The sequence below is a fragment of the Thermobia domestica genome, chromosome 9 (assembly GCF_964235325.1).
Source record: "Thermobia domestica chromosome 9, izTheDome1.hap1.1, whole genome shotgun sequence".
Classification (NCBI taxonomy): domain Eukaryota; kingdom Metazoa; phylum Arthropoda; class Insecta; order Zygentoma; family Lepismatidae; genus Thermobia; species Thermobia domestica.
In genome coordinates, this window is record NC_137462.1 from 70,154,416 (window position 1) to 70,177,408 (window position 22,993).

At 35.6% G+C, this 22,993-nt stretch overlaps 2 protein-coding genes across 7 annotated transcripts in view; one reads left to right on the forward strand and one right to left on the reverse strand.

Annotated features, from left to right (window-relative positions):
• The window catches only part of LOC145694726 (uncharacterized), a 127,618-nt gene that overhangs the window by 35,102 nt on the left and 69,523 nt on the right, over positions 1 to 22,993 (reverse strand). The gene's annotated exons all lie outside the window — the stretch shown is intronic.
• The window catches only part of LOC145694020 (leupaxin-like), a 32,632-nt gene that overhangs the window by 3,281 nt on the left and 6,358 nt on the right, over positions 1 to 22,993 (forward strand). Inside the window, exons 2-4 of the mRNA XM_081770159.1 lie at positions 93 to 233; positions 6,197 to 6,370; positions 20,808 to 21,038. Coding sequence (XP_081626285.1) covers positions 93 to 233; positions 6,197 to 6,370; positions 20,808 to 21,038 — 546 coding nt within the window. The remainder of the gene's footprint in view (positions 1 to 92; positions 234 to 6,196; positions 6,371 to 20,807; positions 21,039 to 22,993) is intronic.

Sequence of the window (22,993 nt, forward strand, 5' to 3'; positions counted from 1 at the left end):
CTGGAAATCATTTTGAGGAATTTGATTTTTGGTTTTATCCTCCTTAAAGATTTCATTTCTTAAGTCAAACTGAAAATTCAATTTCTTTCCAGTCTATCACAGGTTCCAGTGATGTCAACAAACGTTCAGGTCCTACTAAAGCTGATGATACAGACAAGCTGAAGTCCGATACGACAGGGGCTGTATACGGTCCCGGTATGTGTGCTTCTTGCAACCGGCCAGTGATGGGGAGGGTAAGTTTTAATTTTTCATCAATTTTATTGATTGTGACCGATTTCTTAAATTTTTGATGATAATATTCTTGAAGATATATGATAATAATACCAAAGATACAATTACCATTTGAAAGAAACTGAAGCCAACAAAAGTTTCTGAAATCTGGACATAAAGATGGAAGTAAAACTTCAATTGAAGAGTTTGGTTTATTGTTGTAACGCCTTATTTCAATACTAAGAGTAAAAACCACCCTTAGTATGTAGTAGAGTTTGTATTTGTCGCGGACCTGGGTGTGGATCGTTCCACAAACTAGTGCAGTATTCTTCAAGTACTCTGTTGCATCAGTAATGATGGAAGAGGAAACTGCACCGGACTCGCTGCTCTAAAACGGATCGTAGATGGTCAATAATGTTCAAATCTGTGGATTAAGCAGACGAGGTAAAGTATTCCTGTCGTTCTTCAAACCACGCCTGAACAACTCTAGCTATGCGTAATGCACTGTTATCTTAGAAGATTGTGTCATTGTCAGAGAACACGTAGACCACAGGATACATCTAGTAAACTAAAATTTCCATATAATCACTGACAGTAATTCATTCTTTCAGTGTAATAGGATCAGTGGAATATCATGAAATTGTGGTTCACCAGCTTAAAGCTATCGCCATATTTAATGAAAGATAGCATCCAATGCGAAGCATATGCCTCTTTAGGCGTCAACCATATATAAATCCGCCTGTTATTGGGAACAAGGACAGAAATTACTCAGTGGACCATATTACTCTCTTCTAATCATCGACGGTCCATGTATCGTATTCTCGGTATCACGTTTCTCGCGCTATTGCGATGGTGGTTGTGATCAGAGGTTTTGAAATCGCAGCCCGATAGCGAAAATTGAGATCTGCAGCTCTAATCAAATCAATGTTTCTAGGAAAAGGTCGTTCCACATATTGACTAAGCTCTAGAATAACATGTGCCGCATTAACATAGTGGTTCTTTGAGACAATTCTCTTGAATGTTCGACGACCCCTCTCACCTAGGCTTGATTTCCTTCCATTATTCCTCTTCTTTCGTGCTGTCTTGCCTTGTGTGTCATCACCTTGGAAACTGTTGCTCTCGCTACATTTAATACACTTGCTTCAAGTAATCACTCACCCCAAATTTGCCCTCCTCCGCCTAAAACGTCTGTAATATTGCACAAACGAAGTTCTACTACATCGCTTTGCACATCTACTCTCATCTAACACAATACTAAACCTGAGACAGTTGCAGTTATAAATGTTCACTTTTACTAACTCACAAAGATTACGAGTTGCAATATATGGGTGTTTCTATTATTTCGGTAAACATCTGTATATACTCGTACATTGTAAAATTGAACATCAAGAAGGATTGGAATGCGTCGAAACTCACACGATTTGGTTGGCTGGGTTGAAGCTTAGAACACTCCTTTCTGCGGCCAGATATGGACCTCCAGCCTAACGTGAGATTCAAACCAGGTGATTCAACCGGGAATCGAATCCGGCTCTCCTGCGCTAAAGGTACTACACTAACAATATAACAACAAGTGAACTCACTCATAAGATTTGCATGGCAAGATATGACGTACGAACGATTACAATTTCAATGGGTTGGCTCATGCGTGGGCCTTCGGTTGAGAGCAGGTAGTACTACGAGACAACATCTATGCAGCATTCATGTAGTGAAACATAGACAAGCGAATAGGAAATAGGTAGACAAACAATACTTTGAAGACGTCAAAGGGTGCAATATAAACATGTTACTGGTATAAACGGGACAGTATGGTCGGTCTACGGGCTCGTACCGCAAAATTTGTGCGCGTATCATGCCACTACGACAGTGCTGCATGTGCTTAAGCAATGAACAAAAGCGAACCGTACGCAGCAATGATCGGATAATGGACCCCTCCTTCAACCTGTTCTGCAATGATGGACGCATATGAGTTAAATGCTATCGTGGTGAACGCAATCTGCCGAGAGTCATAGCGGTAGGTGTGACGATTTAGAGTCCCATTGGATGTAATATACGATCTCGATTACTAGATTGAGAGCAACGCTAACAGGGCAAGATCATACCCTTCCTTCATACGTCATATCTCAACGCTCAGCTACCTATATTCTAGAATGTACACACCTTCTTTGAGAAACGATGGATATCGCTACTTCCGTGGCTTGCACAGTTATCTTGACATTTAATTCATCAAAAATATGATATAAAGTTACTTGGTATGTCATCCAGCAGACAGTGTCGATCTGTTGTGTACTCGTATATGAGCAGCGTTGCAGGTCATTCCTAAGGATTACATCTAACGTCTGTGTGATTTAATGCCAGGATGTATATACGCTTAGGGTAAAGTCCACTAAGTCATCAAAATCAGAGCAATGGTCGAGAAGAAGTTAAATATCAAACATCGTTATATATACAGTATGTACTTCGGGAGGTAGTTCTACAAGTGAAAACAAGACAAAAGGTCCCTATCAAGTCATGTCCAGTAATGAGTAGTTCAAGAGTTACAGGCTTCCGAAATCTGGGATAATTAACTTTCCAACTGAATATTGATAAAATGTGTCCATGTGGATAATGTATGATGGTGCTTCGGTTCACTATCGTGTGAATGTACCCACCTATTTGGATCTCAGATTCTCAGGATGATGTATCGGACGGAAAGAACCTATAGCATGGCCTCACAGGTTTCTAGATCTTCATCCTTTTGGGGTATATTGAGAGAGTGGTATGATACCTCTGTTCGGACGTTCATGTTTTGAAGCAATGTCTATATGATGCCTGTCATGTTCTTCGCTATAACTACCGGATCTTTGAGTGAATTCGCTAGTCTATGCTAAGGCATTGCAATGTTTTCATTGCCGATCATGGCGGTCACTTTAAACATTTGCTGTAAGGACAGTAGAAGGTAAGTCAAATTATTAATAGCCATTTAAAACGAATACATGCATTGACATCTCTCAAACGAATTATCGTTTGTTAGTGATCAGCGGATCCATTTGTGTTTATTTACGACCATGCTTACTTCCCAGAGTTGTGTGGAATCGTTTCCGCGCAATGAGAAACGATGTCAATGCACATTCCTGAAATGTCTGTCTCCAGACATAATACAAATATATTTTGGCAATATTCTGCTCGAAAATTCAATATCCCACGATTTCGGAAGCCTGGAACTCCTGAACTACTTATTGCCGTTTTTTTTTTTTTTTTTTCTTATTTTTACTTGTAGAATCATCTCCCGAAGTTTGACCCTATAAATCTGAACGACTATACATATCATTACTGTGATTAGCCGCCACACTGCGACCAAATTATTTGTTTGTGTATCGTGATGGTGTAGAACTTCTACTTGTGAAGTTGGAAATGAAACCAACTTTGTATCCGAGTTTCCTAGAAAGAAGGAATTCAGCAACAACATTAAATTATGCAGAAATTTATGAATTTTCTAGAGGTGATATTCTTCAATGCTATTGCTCTGGTTTAAAAAAAAAAAAAAATGCAATAATATTTTAATGCCATCCTTTCATCCACATCAAAAACTGTATCTTCAATGGACTATTCTTATCAGCTCATTGCAGTGTTCTCTTCCGTATTAACTGGAAATGAACACATAAGTAAATAAATACAGCCACTCACTGTCAAATAAAATAGTGAGCAAGAGAGATCTCGCTACACTGTCTTCTTTCTGTATCTGGTAACCCTTGCGGAAACAATGGTTTAGGAAATACAGCATTTAATGCAAAATATCAAACGAAATAGAAAATATATTGGTTTTAAGCGAACCAAGTCTTATCACCCATGAATATAACATCTCCTGCGTGCAATTGCCAACTTTTGCAGTGGTACTGATATTCAGATCTTCGCAGTAGACCAGTATAAGGTCACCCAAAAGCAACAACACTCCAACAGAACAGCTATCTGCAAGACGAATTCAAATTACTTGCACACAATTGTTTTCTTAGTTTACATCCACGTTTCTTGGCAAATTGTGTTGGTCTCTGTGCCAAATTTCTAATAGTATATGTACGATGTATTTAAAATATAGTAGGCACTTTTAATATTAAATTAAGTGAAATGGAGAGAGATTTCTAGAGCACGTCAATACTGTGAAAATAATATTTATTAGAACATGGTTAAAGGCATCTGCAACCGGTAGCAACCCTATCTCGGAGTGTAGTATGATTTTGTTTCGAAGGGGGCAAAAATAAGTCTTATCTAAAATGTTACTGCTAAATACTGCACAATTTATCAGAAAAAAATTTAGACATCAAATTCAAGACGTAGAATGAAACTACAATCTGTTTATTGTAATACCGAGTTGTCAAAATACTATAACAAAAGCGACGTATTGCTAATAAATAGGCGTATTTACTTTTTTTAAAAAAATTAATTCAGTCAGGATATTCAGCAAATCTCTCATTCAACGGTATGTAGCGGTGTAAATGAACACCCATATTCAAAGAGGGTTAAGTGTTTTCACTACGATACCCACCACCTATTCGAATGAATTAAAAATAATAAAAATTTACAAAATTTACAAATGCTACTACATCAACCAATAATTGCTTCCAAGACTTTTTTTTATAAAACTAGAAATTCGGGTGTTCAATTTATGATATAAATACAGGGATCCTAATACATGCTAACCACAAGAATAGAGGAAAAAGGACCAATTCTTGCAGAAAAAAAGGAGCAGAAAAATACCATTTTTTAAATAAAAAAAAAGGATTAAAGACGGTCCCGAAGTCACGAAAAAGTTAATTCTTGCTTAAATAAAGTCCCCTACCGAAGGCCCATTGGTTAGAATTCAACTTCCTTACAAAAGTACTTATGGAAGCTAAATTTTGTCTGTATGGATACTTTCATGTATCACATTATAAAACAATTACAAAGCCATGTGGATATAATTGAAGACTGTATAAAAATATACATTATTATAAAATAAGTGCATATTGCACACAAATTTATGTACAGACAGACAAAGTCTAAACAGAGACTGAACACTGAAATGTACATTATTTAGAAAGGACGTTATGTAAAGTAGAAAAAATATTGGAAAACAGACAACATGAGGATAAACACAAACAGGATTAGCCGAGCGAAGTGGCTCAAGTGGCAGAGCGTTAGCTTCGGCCGACAATCCTGACTGAGGTTTTCCAGGGTTTTCCTGTCCTACCAGGCAAATGCCGGATGATACCTACTAAATAGTCCTGGCCGATATCTTCCCAAATCCTTTCCATTTAAATTATTGTTGTTAGATATTCAGTATAAAATGATCACTGAGCTGTATCTGGTGATTGTTAAATAAATAAATAAATAAATAAGAGAACTGAAGAGAAAAGAAATAAGCACACAAGGGTCTCCACTTAGCCACTCAACTGTGGAGACAAAAGACATGACTTTTAAGAATTTATGAGAAAAGTTTTTTTCGTTTTTTCATGTTTTCAGCATTTTGGCACCCTTCCAGGACATAACAACATTCAGTTCACATAATGATGGAATGAGAATTTGAATATGATCTCTTACCATTTCATACTGAGGAAAGGGACTTTAAGGACCAATTTCCTGAAATAGGAACTTTTTTTAAGGACCAAGTTTTTTTTTTTTTTTAAAAAAAAGACTTTTATAGGAAAAGGGACCATTTGGGAGCCCTGTAAATATCATACACTCAAATTTCTGTCCTATATGAAAGATTTTTAAAAAGCAAGAATTACTTCATTTAGTAACATTTTGTAAGTTTTAAGTGGTCCAGCTTTTACGTTTACTATATTGTTTGTTTTACGGAATTCTTTCGGAAAGAAGTAAGCATAGTGAGCACCCTTAACCACTCATCTTAACATAGAAAAGTACCAAGGTTGTATAGCTACCCATGTTTATTTATTACACTGCGTTTTCAAGTGCAGTACATTTCGATATTGATTTTTACATAATATGAAAGTTCATGTTTGTAAATTTACAGATTATTTCTGCTTTGGGCAAAAGTTGGCACCCAGAACATTTCGTGTGCACGCACTGCAAGACTCCCATTCTCACAGAGAAGTTTCTACAGAACGAGGGCCTACCCTACTGTGAGGAAGATTACCATAAACTGTTTGCTAAGAGATGTGCAGCATGTCAGCAGCCTATTACCGACGTAAGATTATTTCAATTATATTTCTTTCTTTCTTTTTTTTATTTATTTGTGTTTCTTATTTATTTACATGTTAACAAAATCTTATTCAGATACCACAATAAATCTCCTAAGTTACTTGATTTCAATCTTATATGAACAGTATTTATTTGGATTCACAAAAGAATCAACTCTACTTGTTCAACACTATGACTTGATCTTTTTGATTCAGACTACAAGTTATACTTAGAACTTAGGGTATTTAAGTTACAATATGGAGGGTTTTATTGGATTTAAAATGGCACGGAATTCACACAATCTCAAGAATTATATCATGGACCAGGGTTATCATATATAAGACCAGGGTTACCAAATTTCATAATAATTTCGGTGAATAAGAAATCTCAAATTTCATTTGGAGTTAATATCATCAAATGTAAACACGTTTTTTTGTCATACACTCCAAAGCGATGCCAGGTTCCTGCAGGAAAAAAAAATGCATCGAATGTCTAATATCCCTCCCTACACGCAATATTAAAAAAGGAAAGTAATAATTATCTTTTTCAGAATTGCGGGACGTGGTAAAAATATAAAAATTAAATATGACAAACCATGGGTCATGAAATAATGGCCTATGCACTAAACAGGGCTGAATTCTATAAATATCTAATCTTTTGGTAAATAATGTAGTAAGCAAAAATATATTATTTCAACAATTGATCTATTATTCATCTAGTTTAGTATTTTCTATTTTTTCCTGTTTATTTCTCATTCTGAATTATGTAGAAATAGTGAATAAAGATAGTAAGACAAATCCTACTGCTTCTTGAGAGAAGGTCAATGGTCCCTGAGGATAATAGTTCATTTATAATCCATCAATCACTCTTCTCAAGAAAAATCTCTACGCCGTGGGATTTATCCTTCAACATTGTAACTCTTAACTCAATTCAAACAACAGTGAACTAAAAGATAAAACAAATCGTTAAACAGGTTGTTTGATGTCATCAGAAGTACCAACCTAAAAATACAACAAAACCATTAGTTGTTTAAACATTCAGCTGACTCTGTTTAGTGCTTGTTCCATTTTTAATATTCTTCTTTAAAAACTCGGATATATTATTATATTTTAAGAAACCGCCCGCACACATTTCCAGGAAGAAAGAAAAAAGGAAGAAAGAAAAAAAAAAGAGCGGACAAGTCCGAGGAAAATATAACATTCACGAGAAGCAACTTTATATAAGACGAAATAATTTTAGCTGACAAATTGTTCTGCAATACTGATAAATTTTAATATTTCAGTACAACGTAATCTATTGCTAACAGAATTTTTCAAGTATTTATCTGCAAGTATAAGGTAAGAGATAAAGATAACTCACACTTCATCGTAATATATCCATGGGCATAGTGCAGATGCAATATAACCAACGCAAATTTTGCAATAAATTTTGGCAATATTCAATCACTAACTGTCATTTGTAAAAGTATACTCTATTAACAGAATAAACTTTCTAACTTGATATTGGAGGAAAATATGAGAAATGCAGAGTTATTACGAAGTTCCTTTCCATACCAAATCTAAAATCCTAAAACCATATCGAAGACTAATTGTAAGCCTACTCAGAAATCGTCCACATCTAACATTAATAACATTGTGTTGCTTTATCCTTGGATACACAAGGATGACGTAAGATTGAAAAGGGGCAACAACGCAATATATAAGCATCAGAAAGAGACAAAGCTCAGGATAGGGTGGGACGGAGCAGAGGTCACAGAAGCAGAGAACAGGACATTGGTGAGAAAATGGAGAAGCCAGAAGACAAGATGATGAACTGGGATGGAGGGTTTGTGATAAAGATTGGGAGAGGATTTTACTCAAAGGAAAAGGAAGAAGGTACGAGAACAAATTAATAAGGGTACACAAACAAGGATAATTAAAGGACAATAATGTACCCAGAAAGTAATTTTTTAATTGGATAAGTGTGCAGCTGAACATGTGAAAATGGAAAAACACAAGTGTTACTTTTTAATGAATAGGGGGAGCCTAATTAAAAGTTGATCTAAGGAAGGTATATAAGAGTTGACCAACTCCTGAGTAGCTAGAAGGAGTGGAAGTCTGATGAAGACACAGTTAGTGTGTTGAACCTGTTACGTGATTTTATTTAATATATTTATCACGTAGCCTTGCTCAGTATTGCTGTGTTTAGTTTGACAACTTGTTAACTGTATCATTTCTTTATCTGTTCCACATTTATTCCGTTTCGGAGTTTCCTTCACGTCCCTCACCATTAGCATTAGGCGCATTGGTGTCAGAATCATCTCCGAAGTATTCTAATTTAGCTAAATTTTTCAATTTACATAATGAAACAACAGCTTTTGTATTAGTTGAATACAGAAGAATTATTGAAATTAAAAGTACATCCCCTTTTAGTTATACTGAATGAAAAAACGAGAACATCTCACTGAAATAAAATCAATTTTAAACAAAACAAAATCACTGCGATAATTCACTGTAACTGACAATACTCTAAACGGTAATACTATCACTAATTCCAATGTATCAATTTAATACAGTCGCATACAAGGAAGAACACCGCCACACATCAAGATGATCATCACTGATATGTTAGGGAAGTTGAGTGAAAAGGCTACTGTGAGATAAAAGCTACTCACAAGAGCATTCATAAATGTTACTTAAAAACGTTTGATTGTATCAATCTGATACCCATGGGACTAACGAAATGTTAAACTCGTAACTAGAAGTGTTGCTGATAGACAGACAGAAGTATATCAATAGCTTAGTCATATATTTAGTATTACAGGAAACTAGAAAGTACACTGTTTCTGTGTACTGAAAAGAACACCATTTTGAAAAGATTTACATATAAAATATTCAAAAGGTTGGACTGGATTGGATTTGAGTTTGGCGTCCCATTCAACAGCGAGACTATATGAGACGTGGACCTACAGCTTAACATGGGATCCGAACCATGCGAACTCCCGCTGGGAATCAAATCCGAAACTCCAACGCTGAAGTCGTGTACGCTATCCATATGACCACGAAAGAGCTCAAATTATTCAAAATAACCTCTTAGGACGTAAAAACATGTTTGCATACACTTCTGCAAGTTAGTGTAGCGAGAGTCTTTCTTAAGATATATATATATATATATATACCATTGATAAGGTTCAGTTGATTGATTTGAATTTATGTACTTTGTGAACAGTGTGGCTACATAAGACAACACTTAGTTTAAAGTGGATCTGAACCACTGTGGTGCACACGATGCATTCCTGCCATGAATCAAACCCGAGACTTCGTGCACCAAAGGCATATATCATAGCCACTAGACCAAAGACGAGGGCTGTCATATGGTTCAAATTTCAAAGTTGTAGTGGACATTGATGACATGATTTATGAATGGATATATCTGATTATTCTAGTTCTTGAAGGTTCTTGCTTCTACAAAATTTGTCCTTGGTTTCTCCTTGACATTTGCATTGTCACACTTACTTTTGTAGAGAACCACAGTAATAATGTACTGCTGGGTTACACTACAGCGGAAAATAATTGAAATTTACACACATACAGTTAAATGTCTCCGCTAAATACGTTCGTTTTATTTTTATCAACTTAAATCCTTTACATACATTGAAAGAAATAAAATCTAGACTTCTTTTCTAGTAAGAGTAAATTTATAAGATGTTTTATTCCAAATTGTCCGTATATTTCAATTATGTTTTCTCTTAAATATCCTTCCATTTTCAAATGCGAGAAAACAATCTAGCTCATGACCATTAGTTGATTCATATCAATATAAATATATATATGAAACAAATTCCTATGTTGTCCTAATTACTACCTAAAAACTCATTTATCCTAACTTCCTCTTATTCATACGATAGAAAAATTGACGAAGAGCTCAAAAATTACGCGCACACTGAAAACAAACCAAGATTTTGAAACACTATCCATCACGACTCTGGAATTCACTAAAGGAATAATTAACACTTCTGATTAGAGCATACACACTTATTTATTAAAACTAAAATACAGTGTATCGGTTTCGACAACTTAACGTTTGATGTCACTCAGTGTATGATAAGATAATGTTAAGTTGTCGAAACCGTTACACTGTATTTTAGTTTTAATAAAAAAGTGTATATACTCTGGTCAGAAGTGTTACTTATTACTCAGGATTTGAAATTTTATTATGATTCTGTACTGTGTGCGTTCTGTTTCAAAACTTATGATTTGATTGTTATTCAAATATGTGGACTCAAGAGAAAAAGTTGGAATATAGCGAATAATCTAAATAAATAGAACAAACAAACAACACAAAAATAAATAAATAAATAAATAAATAAATAAATAAATAAAAAAATGGGTTTCGTCTCTCATTATTAAACTACGGTAGACTTCTAAACTATGGGGATTTACTTCCGGAAATGATACACCAGTTACTTCCGGTTTCAACAGAGGAATAAGATCGATGGTGGGAACCTTTCTTGGGACGCTCAATTAATATCAAATATAGTTTCTCGCTATCTCTTACTGTTTTCGCTTTGATACCAAACCAAGCCACTTGGCGTAACCGCCCATTTCTGAGCCTAAGCCTGCTCCAGCGCCATCTGCTAGCGACAGGCTGAACTACGTTGAGCCTATCGGCGAGCACGTGGTTACCACGCTGCGACACTCTGTTCCTAACAGACGAATCAGGGGTTTTCTAGATCTAGTGGTCGTCACGTCATGTTTTCATACGACTACCGTTTGTCTCATGACGCTGGGTGGACTAGACTATTGTGTTCCCGTTTTTCTCGCTTTGATATCTGTCGATAAATGGACACAGAATTTCTCATACTTATAAATAGCATAGTTTGGAAGAAAGAAAGAAAAGAAACTCTCACTGACTCCCATGCAGTATTACTTCCTGCATTCATACCGCTTCTTGATGCCCTTCGCGCACACAAATTTATTTATGTCGAATGTACAAGCTTTTCAACCTCAGGACCGTCATTGGTAACCAGCGTTAAGTGTAGAAGATTTATCACTTTAAACATTTTATTCTAAGATAGAACATGAACTTATTCGCATGGCAGCGAGTTTAACAGTATTATTCCTCAACTCTTACTTGAGTTTCAAGCCTGAAATTCCCTCGCAAGAAACATGGTTATGTAGTGCTGGTTTACCTGCAACTCGAAACTAATGCTTAAAGAATTATAAGGCGATGTATACACGAAATTATGCAAACTGCCAACGTCCCTTACAAAGACATGTTTGAAAAACATATTTAAAAAACAGATTTTAGGCCATATACAGGGTGTTCATTTATTATGTAGCCAAAATCCACTGGTGAATACATCTCACCTAAACAAATAAAAAAGTCCATATGGACATAGGGCGAAAACCGCGTCGTTTCAAAGTTACACGATGCCAAAAACGAGGAAAGTGTAATTTTGAGGCTGCCTAGCTCGAAAACTGTAAGACATATTAAAGATGGTTAAAGAAATATCACAGGAACTAGTACACTCTCTATCTAAATATCCATGTTTCAGAGGTAGGTCGTACCAGCGCAACGAATTTTATACAGGGAGCTGGGGTATCGGAACCCTGATGTAAGCACGGATAGGAGAAAAGAAGATATGTTTTGATAGAAAATTACTAATTATTGGTTTATTAAGCTGTTATGTCGTGTACAGCGGGCTACAGAAATTCTTGAGGTACAAAATCGTGAGATAGGTAACCCAACTAACGCCTGCTCCAAGATTAATTACGCCTGGTAGTAGGTAGCACAGCAACTTGAAGTTGCCTCCTACTGTTAAAAGCACAAATTGTGAAGAGTGTTTTTGTGCAGAAGTGAAGCGAATCGCTGGCTGACGAAATGACAAAAGGGAGCCTTTGGATACTTGTACTCACAGTACTTCTTGTTTTTATGATACACACGTAAAACTATACACAGCCACTTGAAAAAATATACGGATATCAGAGACGCTGATGAGTAGATAACAGTCGGGGGACTTAGTTAATCTTATGATTAACTCAAATGAGGAATATATAAACAAATTTACTTAGCTCAAATAACTATACATATCCGCGTATCAAATAATATACGGATAGATTATGCGGTACATATGGTAGTTTTTTTTTTTTTTTTTTTTTTTTTTTTTTTAACTAACTAACTAACTCAAAGCTTTGCGCTGAGTTTTGAAACTATTAACAATAGTCCTATCTGCAAATCAATTAAAAGTATGGATGGATCATTTGGGAGGAAGAACCCAAACACCAATGAAAATTTTGGTGGTCTAACAGGGCATGAGCTCCTAGGTTCCGGCGCTACTGATTCATACGTAATACTACTTCGAAAGAAGAAATTGTTGATTTCATTATTTGTTAAATAATTTTTGAAAATGCTGACTATTGGTAATTTATTTGTAAATATTAAAAATGCAAAATTCGATAACACTCAAACGAGTTGGAGAACTTATCCGTATTAAAGTAGGCCTATTTCCCGTTAACTTGCAAATATAACTGAGGGTTCATGATTTATACAATATTTGTGAAATTTTACACATTGAGACACAAAGAGAAAAGGGGAGAATATAGTGTCAATAAACAACAACTTAAAAATGCACGAAATTAACGGATAATATCAAATATAGAACCATTAACAGAATTAACTCTGTAACTCGTTTTCTCCATTCATTTTCCTTCCTTTATTTTCAGTATTACATTATCACTGATTTTCTCCACTGGAGATTATCTTTCATTTAGCAGCATGCAACTGGAGCTTAGCCTTGTAAATGAAACATTTTAAAAAGGGAAAACGGCGAAGACAGGAATCAAACCCGGGCCGCCAGATTAGAAAACTACAACTCTAACCACTCATCTAAAGCGTTACTTCTTTCGACTCGCATAAATAAAAAGCCTTTTCTGTTCGCTCAAAACAGTAGCTTGTTAATAGTCAGATTGATTGGCAAAACACAGGAATATGTAACTGACTCGGAGGGCATTATATCACTGTATTCACTAAATTATCAACATTACAGATTTTTAAAAAACAAAATACAAAACTCCTTCATTTTGAATCAAATACGGCGCGTGTATTATACTCGTAAACAAACTAAAGATAAATGAATTGCTACGTAGTAATCGTGGTTAAGTGGTCAAGGCGCTCAACCAGTAATCTGAAGGTAATCGAATCAAATCGGATCCACGAACAACCACTACATTTTTTTTTATTTTTATTTTTTATTTATTTATTTATTTTTTTTTTTTTACTTTAGAATTTTCGGTGGCAATTGATCGGCGATGACACACGTGTTATTTTCTTCTGATATTTGAATACTCGGATGTCTCAATACTTGAACTATCAAATCTTCAGGAATAATAATAATAATAATAATAATAATAATAATAATAATAATAATAATAATAATAATAATAATAATAATAATAATAATAATAATAATAATAATAATAATCTCACATAAGATTAAAAGTTAGGAGCTTATTATCGCTCAGGGCATAACATTACAACCAGAAATGTAACATTTGGCAAGAATATTTCGGTTTTGTTTAGTGTTGTTCACGAGAAGAGGAATTTCTCATCTCGGTTTTGAAACAAAATAAACAAAATTGAGACGAGAGTTAACATTATACATTTAAGATGGGACAAGGATAACTCAAATTATCGTCTCACTTTGGAGATGGAAATCAAGACGAGACGAAAAGTATCGTAAACATTTCTCGTTTTATCTCAATTCTCGTAATAGTGTATATTCATTCTTTAAGTAGGGAAGTACAGTCATCTTCCTCAAAACGTACAGTAGAATACTTTCTACATGAAACTTCAGTGAAATTTTAGGGCAACTTTAAAAATTTTAATACCATTATTATTATTATTATTATTATTATTATTATTATTATTATTATTATTATTATTATTATTATTATTACTGAAAATTTAAGACCTCAATATTAAGTCCTATTGCAATGTAAATAAGCTTACTGAAGTTGATAGGAAAAGAAAAAGAAAGGATAAGAAATAGTGATAGAGAAAGGATAAAAGCAATTAGTGTCCGAAGGGAAGTGAGAGGGGAAAAAGAAGGTGTCAGCTTCTGAAGAATATTAATATTGAAACTTCGGATGCCGAAACAGAAATTAAGTAGGATTTGTCTTCACCACGATACATAGTAACACGCTTTCTTTGGCTAAAAGACTTTGGATTATGTATGCGTTATATTGATATTTTAACAAAATATACATACCAATATAAGAAAGAATAGTTCCTATTTACAAATTTTGGTTGAACGGATATATGGAACGTGTTGGAAATGGCGAACGAAAATATTATCATTTCTAGCAGTAGGACTAATGGTGGAAGACGTTCGGAATAATTGCTCGGAAACAATATTGTTTCAGACACATTTATGATTCATTCTAGGCCCTAAGCATGACCCTTAGGGGTCGTATTCATGAATTGTTTGCTAAACACGTTACGTTTTCCACCACAGTACGAATCAAGGTTATAGACAGACATGTGACGTCAGTTTGCCATTATTTCCCCTGTGAAGAAAGCAGTCTCCACTCTAACTTGTAAGACCGAAAAAAAAAAATGAGTATATTTCATTTTATTACACAGAAGTATGAATATTATAGTTCATAAAAACAACTTATCGCAGCGAGAATCGAACCGGGGACCTCTGAATTAAGAAACGAATGTTCACGCCACTACGCTAAGACTTCTCTGTTGAGTAAGAGTCAAAAAACACTCGTTTATGGAACAAATTGCACACGTTTACGATAAGACGAAATACACTGATTTCTGTCATGATAAAATACCATAGTCGAGAAACTTCAAATTTAAATTAAAAAAGAAAAATAGACATATGTTACCTCAGACCACTTTATTTTCTGATTCACCAAAAGTATCTCCGTATCTTGCTATTATTGCAATTACAAATATCAATATCCAAAAATGTCTGAAGTTCTTTTTTCACTTACAAGGAGAAAGCAGACTTTGGTAAATTAACATCTGGGCCATTTTTTGCAAGGTGATTGTGAACATTTAAAGTGTTCATATTACAAACTGGGAGAGCGCAATGGCCTAATATAGCATAGAAAAAGCGTCTTAAAGTTTTCGACTCGCCGCATATATCGTACGTTGCGCAAATTTATTAAGTGATAGCGTGGCAGAGTCAGAAGCATTTGTGACTCACGTTCCAAGGGTTACGGGTTCGATTCCCGCTGGTGTCAACTTTTTTTCTTGTTTTTTGCTTCAACCCATAAAGTAGCCACTTGTAGCTACAAGTAAAATGTTAATTTTCCATATGTTTATAATGAATTAAAACAATAGAAATATTCAAATCAGTTGTAAAATCTTTCAATATTTCATGATAACTGCCAACAAAATATAATCTATTTCGTAAATATATTGATATCAAGAGTTATATTATGGTTACCACAGTCGTTGTGTAAAAAATGTTCTTATGCTTCGTGTCTACTTTTGCTGACAGTGTGTGTGTATTACAAGCACTAGCTCAAATGGTACGGGGGTTGAGGGGGACATGTCCCCTCTAATTTTGAAACTGAGGGATTGTGTCCTCAATAATCCGATTTGAAATGTGTTTTTTGGGGAGAAATGTGATGAATTGTGTCCGATTGCCACAAAGGAAAATGAGATGAAATTGATAGTCCCGAGAATAAGCCTCAAATCTGCTCGCCTCACAATGTTGAGAACAACTCTGCTCCCCTGATCCTCCACAGTAATGCTTTTCAACATCATAAATATTTTAAACATCGCTTTAAAAAAATGTGGGAACGGTCCTCCCCCCAATATTGAAGACAGATTTTCGCCGCTTAATAGAAGTGGAATAAGGGGTAATCTCCTTCGGTTATAGTAACATCCAGTATTACCAAAGAGGATTTCCTTCTCACCCCCCTTGTAATTTTCACACTGTCAATAGATGTAGGTACGAAGCGTCGAGAATATTTTTTACATAACGACTGTGATAACTATAATATAACTCGTAATATCAATATATTTACGAAATAGATTACATGGGGACAATTGGGAAACACGAATTGCCTTATTGTACATACTTCAATCGCTTCGATCCACTCCTTCCCGTACTTCTACGATAATATTTACTTCTTGCGGAAGAGGCCTTGGCCCCAACACTGTTTCTCCGCACAAGCTAAAAACATATATTTTCTTATTTTCTGCGCATTGTCCCTACAAAAGTTTCGTTGCAATCCTCCATTTCTTTAGGCACTTCTGACGTATACTTATTAGAACTTTAGATAATTCGTAATCAAAGGTTTGGAAGGTTTTTTTTTATTTATTTATTTGAGGAAAATACGAAACACATGTTGCCTCATTTTATGCACAATATCTGTGCACAATTACATTCACTTCAGTATATTACTTCTTGCCTTTACGCTTTCAACTTTGGGGGCCGCGGTGGCTCAATGGTAGAGCGTTCACCTCTGATGCTTGGGGTCCTGGGTTCGATCCCAGACCCCGCCAACTGAACTTTGTGGTGGTGTGGTTTTCTCGGGGCTCTCCCGTTTTCTCCCACTGTCTTCATTCCACCATTTCATTCATTACTCATCATCACCGTCTCCTTTAGCCTAACCGGCATAACCGTGGGACGTAAAACTGAAAAATTTCATTTCACATTTCATTTCATTTGCTTTCAACTTTCCCAACTTTGGGTAGGGGTTTTTGCACTCTAAAACAGTTTTTCCGCAGAAAATGAAAAAAAAAAAAATTCTTTTTTTGCGTATTGTCCCTACACAAAGCTTCGTTGCAACTCTTCATGACCTTTAGGCACTTCTGACATACTGTTATTAGCAATTTTGATATTTCATGATCAAAGGCTTTCCGGAATCTCTGCCCACCCAACCTTTTTTTTTTTTTTTTTTTTCCAGGAAAATATGGAACATTCCCACATTTCGGGTCTAAATATCTGTGCACAATTTCGTTCGCTTCGGTCCACGTTTTGATTTTCGGGCGTCATATTTCAAAATTTTGGATGGGGGCTTTTGTCCACTAAAACCATTTTTTTCAACAGAAAATTTAAAAAAAAAACACTTATTCGTTTATTTTTTGCGTATTGTCCCTACACAAAGTTTCGTTGCAACTCATCATGTCTTTTAGGCACTTCTGACATACTGTTATTAGTACTTTTGATATTTCGTCATCTTTGCGTTTAATGTCCCACGATTATGCCTGTTAGGTTAAGGGAGACCATGATTAAAGTAATTGAATTATGATGGGCAAATCAGTGGAAGGAGAAAATGGGAGAATATTGGATTGTTCCGAGAAAACCCACGAGCACCACGTTGTCCACTTCAACCTTACTAGCCTTGGGAACGAACCAAGTACTTCACCCTCAGATCAGAGTTGATTGGGTCGGTGGGTCGAGTTTTCAGAGTGGATCAGTGGGTCCAGGGTCAACAGCATGTGACCCACTACGACACACCACCCACCATGACCCACTGCGATCTACCGACCCACTCTACTTACTGCATTGTAGAGAGTATCTTCTGAACAGTATATTTTTATTTTACCCTCGACCCTAGCCATAGGAACTAAATACACGTTTCTGATTGGTTGCAGTTTGCGATTGTCCAAACCTTCTAGTGTATATTGTGTATTATAGTAATAGAAGAAAATTGAAGCAGCAGCTGAGGTTAAATTAATATCATGGCAGTCAAGCTGGAACAAAACAAGCCCTGCGGGGCTTCTGACCCGTTGTTACTACTACGACTATTACTACCTATACTATGGATTCGTGTAGCAAAACTGCACGCGTAACGTAAGTAAATCACTTTTTTGATTATCATTTATCATATTTTAATGGAAATCGTGTTATGGAAACTTAATAAAAAATAAAATATAAGAAATAAATACTTTTTCTGAGGCGGGTTTGAACCCACGCCAAAAGTAATTATAATTACTAACTACTAACCAGTTGTGCTAGGAGTCTCAGCCACGAAGACCGACAGCAGTAGGTAGTTCATTTCTGCTATATTTATGGTAGGTGGCGAGAAACAGAGCTTCAACTAATCAGAACAGCGTATTTAGCCCCTATTGCTAGGGTCGAGCGTCCTTTAAAAATATGCTTCTGAACACTGGTGAATTTGTCTACGTTTTACTTTCAAAGCCTCCATTACCCTTCCTTTTTCATTTGTTTCTGTTTACTTACCTGAGATGAGTATCTCTAACAAGGAGAAGGCAGAGTTTGGTAAGTGAACTTCGGGGCCATTTTTTGCGAGGTGGTAGTGCACATTTGAAGAGTTAATATTACAAACTGGCAGAGCGCAATGGCCAAAAATAACGAAGAAACACAGTCCTAAAGTTTTCTACTCGCCGCATACATCGTACGACGCGCGAATTTTTTTTGCTTCAACCAATGGAACCCGGAGGTTCAAAACCGCGTTCACAAAAGCTCTCCACTGACTTCTATCTTTAGCTAACTGGATCCAGTTTCTACTTTTTATTCCAATCTCTGCGAGATCCATCTTAATACTGTCCTCTCATCTGCGCCTAGGTCTTCCTAATGGTAGTTTTCCGATTGGTTTTCCAGTCGAGCTTTGAAAGCGTTTCTACTTTCTTCCATTCTAGCTACATGACCTGCCCACCTAAGCCTCCTAGACTTGACGATCCTAACAATGTTGGGTAAACCATATAAATTATGTAGTTCCTCGTTATGAAGTTTCCGCCATTCCCCATTCCCGTTCCTCTTGGGTCCGAATATTCGTCTCAGGATTTTGTTGTCAAATACTTTGTCTATGTTCTTCCCTCAGAGTAAGCGACCATGTTTCGCAACCATACTGAACAACAGGCATGATCATCATTTTGTATATTTTAAGCTTCAAATTCCTCGACAGAATTCGCGACGACAACAGATTTTGAACCGAATAGTAACACGAATACCCTGTTTTTAGTCAACATTTAATTTTTTCATGAATATGATTTTCGTCTGTTAATATTGATCCTAGATATTTGAAACTATCCACTTTATCAAAAGTATTATTTAATATTTTAACGTATCCATAATTTGCTGTATTACGGTCCCGACACACTTCCACGTATTTAGTTTTCTCTGTATTTACTTCTAAACCCATGTCCCTGCAAGCGTTTAATAAGATCTCTCCATTTCTTTCTATTGTTTTCCTATCATCCCCTATTAAATTTATATAATCAGCATATGCCATAAAATGGTAAATACCGTTCAACTCTAGGTCATGGTTGCTATCTTTGATTTTCCTTATAGCGTATTCCAGAACAAAGTTAAATAATAATGGCGTCAACGCATCTCCTTGTTTCAGGCCATTATCGACGTGAAAGCTTGTGGACAAAAATTTTCCTACCCGAACTTTACTTTGGGATTCATTTAAACTATCTTAACTAATCTAATTAGATTTCTCGGTATTTCAAGTTCTGTAAGAACGTTGTATAATGTTTCTCTCCTAACCGAGTCGTACGCCTTTCTAAAATCAATAAATAGTTGATGTACCGGGGTATTGCATTCCCACTTTTTTCGAGTATTTGGCGAATGGTAAATATTTGGTCGATAGTTGATCGATTTCGTCTAAATCCGCACTGATAATCTCCAGTAATTTCATCTGCGTATGGAGTCAATCTTGCTAATAGAATATTTGAAAGTATTTCATAGGATGTTGACAGAAGAGAAATGCCTCGATAATTATTAGTCAGTTTTGTCGCCTTTCTTGTGAATTGGAACAATGATTGATTCTTTCCACTCTTGTGGCAATTCTTCTTTGTTCCAGATAAGGAGAATAAGTTTGTGTATCTTGTTCCACAATTTTTCGCCTCCAGCTAAAATTAACTCAGCCGGAATTTCATCTACACCTGCAGATTTGTGTTTCTTTAATTTCTTTATAGCAGTTTATACTTCTATTTGGTGTTAAACTATATTATGTGTAGTTGCATAATTGCAGATATTAAAATTAGTAATAATGTGAAATTTACAAAAGATAATACTCATGTACACGACACAACAGCTTAATAAACTGATAATTAATCATTTTCTTATCAAAACATATCTTCTTTTCTCCTATCCGTGCTTAAATCAGGGTTCCGGTACCCGAGCTACCTCTATAAAATTCGTTGCGCCGGTATGACGTAACTCTGAAACATGGATACTAGTTCCTGTGATATTTCTATAACCACCTTTAATATGTCTTATAGTTTTCAAGCTAGGCAGCCTCAAAGTTACACTTTCCTCGTTTTCGGCATCGCGTAACTTTGAAACGACGCGGTTTTCGCCCTATGTCCATATGGGCATTTTTTATTTGTTTAGGTGAGATGTATTCACCAGTGGATTTTGGCTACATAATAAATGAACACCCTGTATAAATGAGCTTTTTTAATTTTATAAAATACATATTTTTGGAGAACATTTAGTAAGAAGATTTTTTTCTTTAATGTAGAAATGCATCCTAGCTTTGAACAAAAGCTGGCATCAAGAGCACTTCCGATGCAAGACCTGCAGCAAACCGTTGATCGGCGAAAATTTTTATGAAAAGGATGATGAGCCCTACTGTCAAACGGACTTTCAAAACCAGTTTTCTCCCAGATGCTCAGGCTGCGCCAAGCCAATCATCAATACGTGCATTGTAGCCTTAAATCAGAAGTGGCACCCTGACTGCTTTGTTTGCAAGGTAAGATCCTTATTATAAAGGTACAGTTCCATGTTTAAGGTATTTTGATAGTTCTACAATATATAATGCTCCAATAATGAAAGATACTTAAGGAAATGTGTATAAATTAACAAGAATAATCTGTGACAGGCAAAATGCTATCATATAGCTATCCTTTAAAATATATAAACTGAAAATCTTAATACTAATACTAATTTTCCCTCACAACAAGTACTGAGAATTATCTAAAAGCTAGAACAAAAATGCGTTACGACTGGAGATAATCTGTTAGTGTTAGTAGATAACCTGTCACACTCTGCACGGTAAACTGAATTTATTCATTTATGTTAATCCTTTACCCATGTAGAAACTTATTATGCGCGATACTTCAGATACGAATTATAATTGCACCGACGGATCACGAAATTCTGACGTGTGGTGTCAGTTAAATCTTAAACAGTTAAACGTTTGGAGTGCAGTGTAATAAGATAGCAATAAGAAGGCATTTTGTCTGATTACACTTCATGAATGTCGGTCAGTTACAATTGTTCAATGGCAATATCCCGCACAAAATTTGGGAAACGACTACATGTGTAAAAGCGAAAACACTGTAGATAGGCGGTCTGTGACTAAGAAGCAAGTACAAGAATACGTTAACACGTATTCCTATAAAGTCAACTGTAAAAAGCAGCACTGAGTTCAGCATATAACAACCAGTAATGTGGTGCATTTCGCGGAACAGGTTAAAACAAACTATATTGCTCTGCTACAAGAATTACAACCTGACGATCACCATCACCATCATGGATGACTTGCTGTGCTGAGCTAGACGTCCTGTAACGAAATGTTTTATGCCCTTTATCACGTCACGCCAAACTCTGATGGAATTTCAGTTCTCTCAAGTAGCAGAATATTCCACTCAGTTTCATCTATATGTATTTAGTTGCCAGACCATGCCAAATATAATACTGAATTCTTCTTCTGAGCTTTTATGTATGATGTGATACTCTAAATTGGAATACGTGTAGTTGTTCCAGTTCTTACACGTTTTCAAATCCAAATTGGGAAAATTTCACCTAAGTATTAATGTCTGCACGTAGTGTCATGTTCCAAAACTAACATTATTATTTGTGTATCGCTATCAGTGTTATGCACTCTAAGACATTTAACCCAAGTAGTGGTGATGCATCTTTCTCCTCCAGCTATACACTACCTACATCCATTTATTGCAATAATCTCTTTCCCCCTTCCTTCCTCCTGATTTAAGGAGCGAAAGTACTTGGAGGATAGCCACCACCACGAGGGGAGCAGAGTAGTACACACTGACGAGGAGTCTGCAGCAAACTAAGAACAATAAAAGATATGACATCCATCTTTCCTTGCATTGGAGCGATATAATTAAATATGTAGTAGTTTAATACTTATTATTTGTGCTACGTTAAAGAACTTAAAATTATTTAGTTTACCATTTTGTGCATTAAACCAAGCAGCTGAGAAAAGAAGAAAATGTCCCTTTAGTAACAAAATCATATGACAAAGCGTGCGATCGTTTCCATATTACGTACTATTATCTTTAATGTGACTCAACGATAAATAATAATAAAAATTTTAAGTGTTCTTAAAAAATAAATATCCACTGTAATGAAGTTACGAATAAATATAAATCTAGATTTCTGTTTTGTAAAGGCAAGATAATAACAATACCTAGGTAATCATGGTAAAGTTAATATATTAAAAGTGTATAAAATATTTTATTCTTTGAATCAGTAGCTCCTTACGAAGATAATTACATCTACAGATACTTAAGAATTTAATGGAAATACTTGAAAAAAGTAAAACTTACTATATTAATATAGCATTGACCACCTTTCGCGTTTAGAAGAGCTCTGATGCGGCGTACAATGGAGTCCTAGAGCTAATGAATGGTAACGGATGAAATATTACACCATTCCGCGTGCTGTGCATCACTCAATTCC